A 12,459-nucleotide genomic window follows, 5' to 3' on the forward strand; every position below is an offset into this window, starting at 1 on the left:
TCTGTACTCTATGGGAAGATATCAGCCTAAATTCAGCCCAGGACACTTATAAATCATGTAAAAAGCTTACAATTTGTCCAGCAGAAACTTGTGTGGACATCGATCTCCATTTTTATAGCCTTTCGCTATAGGATAAAACGAGTTAATACGACGATTCAGTCTGATTGGTGAAGAAAAACCCAGTAAAAATTACCTTGCGAGTGGTACTGTAAGGTTCCTGGATGGACGTCGGTGGGGGGGGAGGTGGACATCTAACGATGTTCGTCCATCCCAATGGATCTACTCGTTTGGATGATCGACGTCCATCCAGTCGACCAACTCGTCGGAATGATCGATGTCCATGGGATCGTCAATTGTATCTTATTCGGTTTCTTCGTAGAAGAAATGTTGTTGCTGTTGATGTTCGTCCTTTGACGGCTGAGCGAAAGGAGCACCAGCGGGAGAAGACACCGGCACCGAAACGGGAGCGGAAGCGGTAGTGGAAGCGGGAATGGTCACGAAAGACACGGCGACGGAAGACACAGCCACAGGAGACAAGGCCACAGCGGAGGAGACAGGGAAAGTGGGAGCAGGGAAAGAGGTGGGCAGAGGCAGCCACAGGGGAGGAGGGAGGAGAAGCAGGAGCTAGCGGGCAAAGAAGCGAAAAAATCCACAGAGGCGGGCGCAAGGACAGGCGAAGGAAGAGGAGGGGAAGCAGCCCGAAGTTCCGCAGATTCCAACTGATCTTGGACCTCAGTCTTTAGAGCTTCAAGCTCGGCCACGACATTGCGATTTTCCACTTGGCGATGGCATTGCGCTCCAAGTTGGACGTGAATTGATCGACCGTTTCAAAGAACTTTGGCGCGGCTTCCACAAAGAAACAGCCGGCCTGGTCGTCAGTTCTACATAAATTGCACATCAGTAGAAGCTCATCAAAATAAACAATTGTTCAACACATACTGGGTGAGCTTTATAAGGGATTTAAGGGACTTCATTTGGTTATTGGTGGCGAGGTGGATTTTTGAGAGGTTAAGTCGAGGCATAATAAAAGTGGTAAAGACAGTAAGAACAGTAATAAAAAAACAATAGGGAGTCAAAAGACAAAGAAAAAGAAGTATCGGCCAGAGTGCGCCTTAAATATCAACAATGACGATACGCGTTGAATTACCTGCCAAAAAATACCGCACGTTGAATAGGCTCTGTGAAGAAAGAACATGCAGCTGACGCCTTGTCATTCACAATGGCAAGATCTACATCTCCGGCTATACTGTCGGTACTACGTTTCTTACAAGCTCAGTTGTATGGCAAGCCGTTTTTAAGGCACGTTCGCCTTGGCTCATCAAAAAGACATTCATTGTTTATAGTTTATTTTGCAACGTAATTTGTGTTGGCTCTCTTACGCCTACTCGGGCAAACAAAGGAGATCTCTGAATTATGCCTTGAAACATACGCTGATCCCATTTCATGGAATTGTCGCCTATGTCACACAGTGACACAAACTCAGGAACACATATGAATAACGGAATAAAAAATTGCGTTTCCTCTTGCTACGCTCAGCGCAGCTTATAAGCTTTGATGCATTTTAGTCTTGCATAAAGTGTGAAATTCACTGCTCCATGATCGCGCTCTTCTCCTATGGTATAGTTAGTGTGTGTATTTATGCATAACCTTCCGAACTCGTCTCCGTTTAAAACTGAAAAATTTGATTGTCGCATAACTGGCCGTGCTTGGAGAAGCCAACTAAAAACGGGTTTTTGCAACCTAGAAATAAAAAAAGAGCTTCCGATGTACGTTGCCGTGTAGTAAAAATATAATCATCGGCCCGAATTATTGGAAGCGAACAACATGAACTCTGTAAACACTATATAGCCTAGACTATCGACTTGTTCTATGAAGGCCGGCATGACTCATCAAAAAGTAGCACATGCTCACAAGCGTGATGCTTCTTCATTATCGGTGCATCCACCGAAGAAAGGAAAAATTCAGTTTTGCGATATAGGTGGTCTTGCTATCCTGCCCTATCCACCAACACTTGCAAAAATACACACAGCCAAAAAGAAAAAATTATCTTCAATTGTAGAAAACATCATTGAGCGAAAGCAGAAATCACAATAGAAAACGAGCAATGTTAACCCTAACTATTGTTTGACAAATTCGAAGCCTGAATCTTGGCAGGCAAAACTTCATCCATGTCGTACACCACGACTAGTAGCGATGAAACGCGCATGGGAGAGAGCACTACGTGCAGGCGGCGTCAGGAAACGCGACGAACAAGTATCGCCGAGATCGAAACCGAGGTGACTGAAGGAGCTGCGTACTCCGTTCTTTACACCCCAATGATATACCATGCCTTCTCGTTGACCAATTTGTGCGACGCGATCGGCGTAATAACGAAAGTAGCGTCTAGTAGTACCGCAAGCACGACGTATTAGACGGCAACTTTTGAAAGTTTAACATCGTAGGTGACAGCATCAACAGAAATGAACAATACTCGATTGTATCCACCAGCAGGCGAAGTGCCATTATGGGCAAAATAAACGAAATATTCTTCATAATAACAGCCAAATGCGCATCGGGAGCACGATCATCGCCTTCGCGCATCAGACTAAAATAGCGTATGAGACCGTTGTTCGCACGCACCACCTCCGACAGCGATGCAACATATTCACATACATCACCAGCAGCAACCGGTAGTGTAGAGATAACTTCGAGCGAGGCAAACGGATCGTCAACAAGACGGGAACGTCTTTAGATCGGAGGACTCATAGTCATACGGAGGAAAAACCCCACCATCGCCAACTGGCGGTTGCGAACGGCTATCAGCCACAACTGGGCGCGTAACATGACCACCAGCATCGTGCGAAGGCTCATCACTTTGACGACCGCCAAGATGCCTGTTGCTATTGGTATCAGACATAATAGGAAGCGAGAAACTCCACGATACTGAATCACAAAAGTGAACGGCAAATTGGCGATAGCAACAAATTCACGCGTGAGACAACAGTCATAAATGAATGGTTGGAGCAAAAGCTAACGATGCAATTCCGTCATAGACATTGAGCTGTGCCTACATCCCAGTTGGGTAGTAGGTTGCGGGCCGTCGTAAAACTGTCGGCTTCCTTGTTAGGGCGTAGGGAAAATCCTTGCAAATTACGTTTTTCTAATATAACGTTTGCCAATTGGTCAAGCAAGTCCGATAGAGAAGACCCTTACTCCTCCAAGAGCTATGGATGCTTGCCGATTTTTCCCATCACACCATTTTACAGCATAAACTGTTTTGTGACAGAAGAAAACAGACACTAGACAACGGAAAAAAACTTGGAGTAATGCATGACTGATTGTCATATCGCAGTGTAAGGTGCCTTCAATATGTCCCATTGTGGCGTCCCAGCTTTCATTGAGTCGTCACCGTGTCCCGTTGATCCATCTCGTTTTTCATACTGAGGAGACCCATAAATACCAATATACGATATAATTTATAAACTATATTACAAAAGAAGAAACACTGCCAAAAAACTGCGACTGCCCCTTCCAAACTGATGTTACTATGTATCTAAGCATGATAATGAATAACAGACTTCCAATGAATATCCACGAGATCGTCCTCTTTCTTTTTCCCAATCCACTGTTTTTAAAAGTCAACGTCCATGGCCGCACGTTGCGGATCCAGTACGCCGCCCATTCCGTCAGCATCATAGGCGTTCACGTCCTGTGAAGCTTTTGCGTCTTGTACTGTGCGGTATCGAATCACATCCATATCGAATTTGTTTCTCAGTGCATTCAGTTCCGAGATGAGTTCCGAGGTGGCTTCTTTCAGGACTTTTCCAGGTGTTGTTCCGGTGGTCGTTTGCACTTTAATGACAAAGTTGTGCTCGAGCGGATGAGGTACTTTGTAGCCTGCAAAGAGCACACGCGGATCTTTCAGCAATTGTCTGTCACACGAACAAAAAAATGAGACGGTATGGTTTGAGAATAATGTGCAAGAAAACTACTCACGCTCTCAGCATATTGGCAAGGGTATGATCTTCACGTTCAATTATAAAAGTGGCCGCATTAGGAATCTTGGTGTCGACTTCCATCTCCACCCTAACAGACAAAAAAGAAGGAAAATGGTTCAGTCCTCTTTTCTTTTTCTTCATCAATATAGGGAAACGTTGAACCTACTTTTTCTTCCCTTCGGGAATGACGAAAAGCTCAAATCGATCGGGGGCGTTCATGGTAATGTGCTTGAATTCTTGAGTATGTACCTCCCCAAGTGTTGAATAAAGGAAATTCACTGGCACTTGTCACTCTCTCAGCTTTTTTTTGGGGAAAATTTGTCCGGCAGCGGTATGTGACGTACCTGCGGAGATACAAAACCGTCCGGTAGAAATGGGAATCCATCGCCCCGGAGAGGAGCGATCAGTGGATTCCCAGATTGGGAAGCCTAAGAGTGCAGGCAAGAGCTGACCAAAGAAAGCTCCCTCCTTCCCTTTTGTATTTCGATAAGGTGTGTGTATATATCCAAAAGAGACATCATCCATCCAAACGCCATCTCATCGGATCCTTGATTTACTGTACTGGATGGATGCTCGATCATTGCTCGTACTTAACTCTGATTGATCTAGAAATAAGCGAACGAAATGGCCAAGTCTAAGAACCACACCAACCACAACCAAAGTAAGCATCAACTTCCCTTCATTATGATCAAGTCTGGCCTTTGATACTGACTTTTTCCTTCTACAGACAAGAAGGCCCACCGTAACGGTATCAAGAAGCCCAAGACCCACAAGTACCCCTCCCTCAAGGGTGTATGTATTCAACTTATTTAACCCATCCCTTTTTGACAATTGAGATATTGACTTCATGATATAGGTTGATGCCAAGTTCCTTCGCAACCAGCGTTTCGCCAAGAAGGGTACCGAGAAGGCTTTGGCCGCTGCCAAGGCTGCCAAGACCGCTTAAATTCAACTTGTCTTAAACTGTTCACATCGTTTACGTCTCATGGTTGAATAAAAAAAACTCATCAGAAAGAACACAAAAAACTGACACAATGTTGCCATGGTATACAACACATGATGAAAATAAGGACGATCCTCTTTTCAGTGGTACTGGTTACTTAGACTGGCTTTGTTCGTTGCGGACAAATTGGACACAACTAAAAAACAAAAACGCGAGAGACAAGAAGGTGGAAAAGTGTATTTCAATAAGAGTAACTTTCGCTCCAGCTGAGCCAATTGAACCGGTGGAAGCCGATGGGAGTATGTTGTGGAATTTCTTGCCTGCAAGCATTCTCACTTGAAAGTTATCTAAACCAACTGGCTATCATGCATCTACCCTTATGGATTCAGTCAATAATCGATATGCTAAACCAACCGTTAGTGAACAATAATTAATAAACTGGCATGGTGATGGGTTAATCTTACATTCGCATCACAGTGCACTTTGATTGTATCAAAGATTTTGAGCATTTTTCGTCGAGCACCCAAGGCGGCGACGCCTTTGGCCAGCAAGTCCTCGTCGGTCAATTTGATAATGTCTTGCCATTTCATTGACTCAAAAATGCTGGTATATTTGTGCAACCGAAGACTGCGAAACCACATTGGCACATCTGTCAAGAAAAAACCACGCCCACCCTGAATAACGTTGCTCTTTTTTTCCCTTCCTCTTTTATTTGGTTCTTACCTTTTAATATTTCCATATCCACTTCTTCCATATGTTGTTTTTCACGCGAAGAGGGTTTACCGCCAGATGACAGATACCCATGAGACGTATTGCTGTGATCACTTAACGAGTCTTGCTCTCCATCGTTGCGAGCATCCGCAGGATTCAGAAACGTGCCAAAGCCTCGATCAAAGCTGGGGGAGACCATGTGCTGGCGTGCAGTGGATCCAGTGGCGGAGCTCTCTGGAACATTACTGAAAGACGCCATGCCTTGCGTAGCTTGCCGTTGATGCTGTTCCTCGGTTTCCGGCACCGTACCTGGGATATTGGATCGATGTCGTTGTCGTCGAATGGGCTGTGTGCCTTGCCAAGTACTAAAATCGATCTCGGAATCCGCAAATTGAAGGTTGGAAGAAAACCGCCAGGGTGATTGAAATCCGTTGCCAGTGCGTGATGTATCCAAGGGATCCAGCCCTCCCGTGATTGCCCAAGATGAAATGTCGGCCGATTTGGGTCGTTCGTCCGGTTTACGATCGCCAATATTTCCCACGCTAGATCTAGACGGTGTCATCCAATTGCTGGACATGAAGTTGGATAAATTGCCCTCAATCACAGATCGAGGTCTTGAACCAAACGAAGATCCCATGTCCGCTCTTAAATCAGGCGCACGAAACATTCGTGCACGACTCACGGGGGAAGCGTCATTCAGTAAACTATTGCCAGTATAGTTTGATGTGGTGCCCGCAATCGACGATGAAGGTGCGGTGGCACCGGAAGATACGCTGGCCAAAGTCGATGGAACCGTTTGATCCAGTCGATCGGTTCCTATGAGAGGCTTGAATAATGCGTCACGATCCTCCATGTCAGTGACCGCAAGCGAATGACGGCCCATCGTTCGATCGTGAAGAGCTGTTTTGGCCGATCGTTCAGCGTACGCGAGTGGCGATGGGACATGAGGGCTGTCTCGCAAGCCAAGATGAGCTAAATGATTAGGGAGATCCACTAACACATGCGGTAGACAGAGTGAGTACGTGATGATCATGGTTTGCTGAGTGAACACGGGTGTTTTTTCTTACTCTGATCCACGGGCTCTTTCATGATGTCAGGCTGGATCAGCTGCTGTAATACGCTGCGAAAGAAACGGAGCTGTATTTGGGACGAGTGTTGCAACAACGTGTAAACGGTAGCCGTCTTTTCAGCGTCTGATAAATAACGAAACCATTGATCCACATGCTGCAGTTCTTCCTTGAAACTCTGGTTTTTTTTATGCACCCACATAAGCTTCAAAACCTACCACAAGCAATGAAGGACTAAATGTCACTCACCTGATTCAAGTTGGCAGAAGCAATGCTTTCGAGATTCTTTTCATATTGTTGCAGATCTTCGTATCGACTATTCAAGGTTTCGGCTATATATTACAGTGGTGGTAAGTAAAGTGTGAACTCTTTCCTTTGCTTCGAATATGGACGTGATAGTTAACCTTCTGGTGATGCGTAGCTTCCCGGTCTAAGTATCTCGGATACAGGCCGAGCGCTGTGAGGACTGAATTCGGAACGACGCATATAGAATTGACAAGAGCCCGAAATCGACGAATGAGTACGTGAAAGGGAAGTGCCAAGCCAGAATCGCCGGACATCCGAAATCAAAAAAAAAAAAAGGCGCGTGCTTTTTGAAATACGTCACACATTGATTTTTCCTTTTTTGGTAATATCAAGTAAACAAAAATGGAACCAAATCCACCGGGCTGTCACGGCCATTCTGGTACGTGACTTTTTTAAACCCTCTCTCCAACGGATCCGCCTCTCAATTATGTTTCCGTCCAATGGAAAGGAGGACATAATCCGGAAAGGATTTGTCTTTTCAAGCAGCAAGTAATAAAAAAAAAAGTCGTAGGCCTTGGACAAACGCTGGAGTAGTTTACAGGCGACTTGGTCGCCATTATGATCGACCAATGAACATTTGAGATACGCGAAAGAGACAAAAAGTCATCGGTTCCAACCTTGATCTTGTAAATGCTTGCATGACCAAGGAAATTATGGGATCCCGAAACGTGTTGGCCGCCAGTTCTTTTTTTACAATCCAAAAATGGAAAAATGGGTCAAGCGCTGTATCACGTCGAAGTATCATGAGGCCATTCAGCCAGATTAAATGAAAAATTAAAATCACTGTTGTTCATTCTCCTTTCACAGGCACTGGTCAGCCCAAAAAAAACAAACCAAGACCACCTTTTCAGCTGAATGTACCACTGCCAAACCAAGCTATTACTTTACCATATAAAAGTTACAACTGGCACAATCCAAGCAAGTTTTCCTTTCGTGAACCAAGCAGACGACAATACTAGAGTGTCTCGAAAACAATGGTTTGTAGCTGTTTTTAAAACCGGCACGTTTGTAAGTCGGTGCTTACTGAACGAAACCGAGGCGTAAATATTAGGCTCGTAATGGGATCACGGACCTGCTGAATGGAATCATCGACTGTTGCACAGGAACAATGTAACCACAACTGAGATGTTTCCATTTCTTCTTTTGCTGCATACAAAAATCTTGCAAATTGTTTTACGAACCTTGCCACTGCCGGATAAAAAATATTTCAGTTGCGCAGAGAGCTTTGATAGAACTTTAGTCATTTCATTTCTAAAATAATGGTGGAAACACGCCACTTTGTCAGTTTTGAACCACGCCAATTGGTGTAATTGATCCATGTCCAGTCGACCGTATTGTGCTACCTGGAAGATTCGGACAATCTAACCTTGTTGGGAATATGACAATGAATGTGTAAGCATTCAGATGGAGACGGTTCTGTATCACCGTCATTTTTTCTCAATAACGAGTCTAACGAAACCAACATAGAAGCTGCTATTTTTCCTAGTGACCGTATGAAATTTTGGGAATGACGGTTGAGATATACCAGGAACTGCATAATCAGTGAAATCTGCAAGCGTCAACAGGGTGAAGCAGACGGCGTATTTTAGTTTCAAATCATCTTTTGTTGGAATCCAGGGGGAAGTCATGGTTTCAAATCAACCATGGTCAATTCAGAATGCACGGTGGTAGTTGCCATGGTATTTATTTTTTTGAAACCAGCTTCAACGCCCATCACAAACCGTTTATCTTTATCGTTTGCCGTAGGTATCGGGGAAAAAAAGAGTGAGTATGGATGAAACTGTTAGGCTGTTACTCTTACTGAAGGGTCACAGATGGGTTTCTGTACGTGTGTGAGCAGAAACGGATAGCCCGCAAGCGGCACCGAAAAAAGCTATTTTTCAGGTTGTAACATGGGGAATACTTGGGGTTGCAAGGGGAAACATAGGGGAATTATGGTTTTAGATCGATCAATTACCGTTATCGTCTCGATCGCAAACATCAACAAAGGGTCGTGAAAAAAATAAACTAAGAAAAAAAAGACACCATGACATTCCAAATCATTCGATAACAATCTGCGATTCAAATACATAGAATTGACATGTTCATTAGTAAATAATTGCTCCATGAGTAAAAAGCCAAAGGCCATGTCTAGTCTTTACAATCCAGCATCTCTCAATGTTTGATCGTTAGCCGAGAGAGGAGGATCGATAAAAAAAAAAAGAAACTAGACGGAACGGAAGCACAATCCAAGAAGGGGAAAACCAAAAACGAATGAGAAAAAAACTTCCTTAGTTCCCTTTTATGATTGGCTTACATTCAGGATGCATATAAAAACGCCAAAACAAAAAAAAAGTTTTGACTTTCTTTCACTTGTTCTCTTGCGCTTCTCCTTGCTTTCTTCCCCATCTGGTTACTTGAATGGATATACCCAGCAATAGAGATTCCTCCAATGGAGGCCAAGACATTCCCCGCATTCGCAATCTCCATCCATCCCAGCTATCACCCGACCAGCATCAGTATTATGGTGCAACTTATCATGAAGATATGGGCTCTATGGAACGCACCAATACCAACACGCTCTCCGAACGTATTGGATCCTTTGTTGGCTCTTATTCAAGGACGTCTCTACTGTTTATGGCAGAAAATTTGGCCATCCCTTCTTCTGCCGCTTCGGTAAGTTCGAACTCCCACATACAGCCGGTCCCATAGGAAGAGATAAAGCAGCAAACGGGGAAGGGAAGCATATCGAAGGAAAGAGAACACTCAATACCCTATTTTTTGTTACAGTTAGATGATGATGATGATTTCAAATCAATCAATTCGTCGGGTTACTTTTCCAGGTACGTACATCGATCGGAGATGTCGTCGGTTCAGGGGTGGGGGACAGGGAAGTGGAAGGGGATCGACTGATTCACCTTTGGCTGTAGACGCGCTTCGGTTGATCAAGAAAGGCGATCTATTTCAAGAATATCACGTATTGACTCATTAGGAGCCAACGAACGCGCTTCGCTACTATTCAGCAACCTTGACAAGGTGTTGACCTCGCACAGTGTCGCCACCTTTGCAGACGAGTACCGATTTGATGCCCACGGATCCAGCAGTGGGAAAAAATCATCGTTCACACAATCTATCTTCAATTCTATCAATATCTTGATCGGAATTGGTATATTGGCTTTACCATTGGGATTCAAGGTAATTCCAACTTTTTTTTTATGTGGCACGTACTGATGATCCAAAAGAAGCGGTGTGTTTAACATTGAAGCTACTCGTTTCGTTACAGTGTGCTGGATGGGTCATTGGCATTTCAGTCTTTGTGTTTTGCTGTGGTTTGACGAACTATACCGCCAAACTACTGGCCAAGTGTTTGGACGCTGATCCAAACTCACGCACATACGGCGACATGGGTGCAATGGCGTTTGGGCTTAAAGGTTGTGTGATGGTGACGGTCTTATTCATCACGGAACTCATCACCAGCAGGTAATGGACATCGCCCTCTTAATTCACCGGTTTTTAATTACTTATGGCTGCTTGTATACAAAAAAAAACAAAAACAGTGTGGCTCTTGTTGTATTACTTGGTGACGGTATCGATTCGTTGTTTCCCGGACATGACACTCTCTCCATCCGTATGCTTTCCTTTTTAATTCTGACGCCCATGCTTTTCCTCCCTGTACGTCATTTGTCCTACACCAGTTTACTGGGTATCATGAGCGCGTTCTGTATCATTATTGTCATTGTCGTTGACGGTTTATCCAAACCCTTTGCACCCGGCAGTCTCATCGAACCTGCTGTAAGTCGAATGCTCCCAAAAACCACGGAAAAGGAATAGGTTTTTAACCATATGGTATGGGTAGGATACGGAATTGCTGCCTTCTGACTGGATGACGGTTCCCTTGAGTTTTGGCTTGATCATGGCAGGGTTTGCAGGCCATGCAGTTTTCCCAACGGTGTATCGCGATATGGATGATCCCAAACGGTACCGTTCCATGGTAAACTGGACGTACGTGGCTACAACCATTGTCTACTTTGCTGTGGCGGCGTGCGGTTACATGATGTTTGGATCACAGACAATGCAGGAGGTAAAGAACGTTTTTTTTTTTTTATTGATGCGAAGTAGGACCTAAACACAAGCGCTTCACATTCTGTGCAACGTCTACAAAAGAAGATCCCCATGATTGTCTAATGCAACAAACCCTTATAGATTACCCAAAATATTGTGGCCGTGCCAGAATACAATCAAACACTGAATCGATTGGCGGTTTGGCTTATTGCCATGAATCCCATTGCGAAATACGGCCTGACACTTAATCCGGTGAATCTCAGTTGGCAAATTCTCGTTTTCCGATCGTCGCCTATCGAAGGATGGTGTGCACGTAGCAGTTGGAGAGAACCGTTTCTTACGTTTGTGGGCAAAGTGATCGTGAGTATGTTCATTGTGTCACTAGCCTACATCATTCCTGGGTTTGATAAAATCATGGCTTTGCTCGGTGCCTTTTTCTCCTTTATGATTTCCGGTATCTTCCCTCTGGTTTGCCACCTTCGTCTCTTTGGGGACTCCATGTCCTCCTCCGAAAAGGTTCTCAACTACGTTCTCATCGTGATCGCATCTTCCATGGCTTTTAGTGGCACCTTGTGGAGTTTCATTTAAAGTCACCGTTGGTCGTTCTTTTTTTTTCTTTTTCTTTTTCTTATATACGTACAAGATACCTTGCTTCTATTACACCAATTTTCGTCATTTTCTCATTCCTCCCTTGCTTTCGTTGCTGTCCCCGTCTTTTTTCAACTTTCTTTTCCTTTGCCAGCGTTTGACAACACAATCCATCAAAAATTCTTCGTGCTCTTCTCGTTAAAAGAAAAAAGAGCGACCCCATTTTCGTGGGTTTGGTCACGAATCATAAACTAGAAAATAGCATTTGTCACTATATGCCCAAAATGGATGTCATAAAGGGTCAAAAACGATCAATGGTCTTTCTTATATATATGCAGATGCAATCGAAACAGCGAACTATGCATCCCACGAGAAAACCCTTTTACTACTGTTTTCAAGGATCATTTTTGCCACGTAAATACAACAAAGGGTATCTGCGGGTGAAACCGGTAAGACAGAATAAGCACAGCAGGCCAAAGAGCACGACAATTGACAATAAAATGCGATCCACCGTAGCGTCAAAGCTGAATATCATGACTGTTGGCACCCACACTCATGGCCAAAACACTGTAGAAAAGAAAAAGAGTCCCTTCATCTCCTGAGATCTAATCATGACTGCCGGTTGCTGCAGCTGCCACGATGTTTTGCGTATTGCCATTTGGGCTTCACGGGTTCAACAACAAGCTCCTAGACACAACAGCAGCCGCATACAATCACTCCATAAGCCGCGCCAATACACCTCATCTTGACCATGTCGGAGCCTTTGGGGTCATGGCGCCATTATGCATGTGAAGTTTGCGCAGTAGGAATATTTTCCCAATTTTCT

The 12,459-nt window shown here is 44.3% G+C and overlaps 6 protein-coding genes across 6 annotated transcripts; 3 read left to right on the forward strand and 3 right to left on the reverse strand.

Moving 5' to 3' along the window:
* Positions 1-360: 360 nt before the first annotated feature.
* Positions 361-2,896, reverse strand: BYT42DRAFT_617013 (uncharacterized protein; the record flags this gene model as incomplete). Its single annotated transcript, XM_051572129.1, has 4 exons — positions 361-624; positions 2,178-2,382; positions 2,471-2,684; positions 2,770-2,896. 4 exons carry the CDS (start codon positions 2,894-2,896, stop codon positions 361-363), a joined length of 810 nt encoding a protein of 269 aa, XP_051420045.1.
* Positions 2,897-3,437: 541 nt separating this feature from the next.
* BYT42DRAFT_582524 (DNA-directed RNA polymerase) lies at positions 3,438-4,267 on the reverse strand. The gene is made up of 3 exons (XM_051569694.1): positions 4,144-4,267; positions 3,976-4,065; positions 3,438-3,911 (listed from the first exon to the last, which is right to left on the reverse strand). Exons 1-3 carry the CDS (start codon positions 4,194-4,196, stop codon positions 3,611-3,613), a joined length of 444 nt encoding a protein of 147 aa, XP_051420046.1. The 5' UTR covers positions 4,197-4,267; the 3' UTR covers positions 3,438-3,610.
* Positions 4,268-4,601: 334 nt separating this feature from the next.
* BYT42DRAFT_482704 (ribosomal L29e protein family-domain-containing protein) lies at positions 4,602-4,902 on the forward strand (the record flags this gene model as incomplete). The annotated part of the gene is made up of 3 exons (XM_051563707.1): positions 4,602-4,638; positions 4,705-4,769; positions 4,834-4,902. Coding segments are annotated over 3 exons (171 nt in total), but the record flags the coding sequence as incomplete, so codon positions are not given.
* Positions 4,903-5,309: 407 nt separating this feature from the next.
* Positions 5,310-7,184, reverse strand: BYT42DRAFT_617016 (uncharacterized protein; the record flags this gene model as incomplete). The annotated part of the gene is made up of 6 exons (XM_051572130.1): positions 5,310-5,324; positions 5,385-5,569; positions 5,644-6,624; positions 6,699-6,876; positions 6,948-7,030; positions 7,103-7,184. 6 exons carry the CDS (start codon positions 7,182-7,184, stop codon positions 5,310-5,312), a joined length of 1,524 nt encoding a protein of 507 aa, XP_051420048.1.
* Positions 7,185-9,301: 2,117 nt separating this feature from the next.
* Positions 9,302-11,771, forward strand: BYT42DRAFT_89728 (transmembrane amino acid transporter protein-domain-containing protein). Its single transcript, XM_051572889.1, has 7 exons — positions 9,302-9,659; positions 9,774-9,826; positions 9,914-10,178; positions 10,267-10,463; positions 10,541-10,775; positions 10,840-11,064; positions 11,187-11,771. Exons 1-7 carry the CDS (start codon positions 9,405-9,407, stop codon positions 11,631-11,633), a joined length of 1,677 nt encoding a protein of 558 aa, XP_051420049.1. The 5' UTR covers positions 9,302-9,404; the 3' UTR covers positions 11,634-11,771.
* BYT42DRAFT_582536 (uncharacterized protein) lies at positions 11,743-12,455 on the forward strand. Its single transcript, XM_051569695.1, has one exon. It carries the CDS (start codon positions 11,909-11,911, stop codon positions 12,233-12,235), a length of 327 nt encoding a protein of 108 aa, XP_051420050.1. The 5' UTR covers positions 11,743-11,908; the 3' UTR covers positions 12,236-12,455.
* The last annotated feature ends 4 nt before the right edge of the window (positions 12,456-12,459 follow it).

This window comes from Radiomyces spectabilis (assembly GCF_025331425.1).
Source record: "Radiomyces spectabilis strain NRRL 2753 chromosome Unknown BYT42scaffold_12, whole genome shotgun sequence".
Classification (NCBI taxonomy): Eukaryota; Fungi; Mucoromycota; class Mucoromycetes; order Mucorales; family Radiomycetaceae; genus Radiomyces; species Radiomyces spectabilis.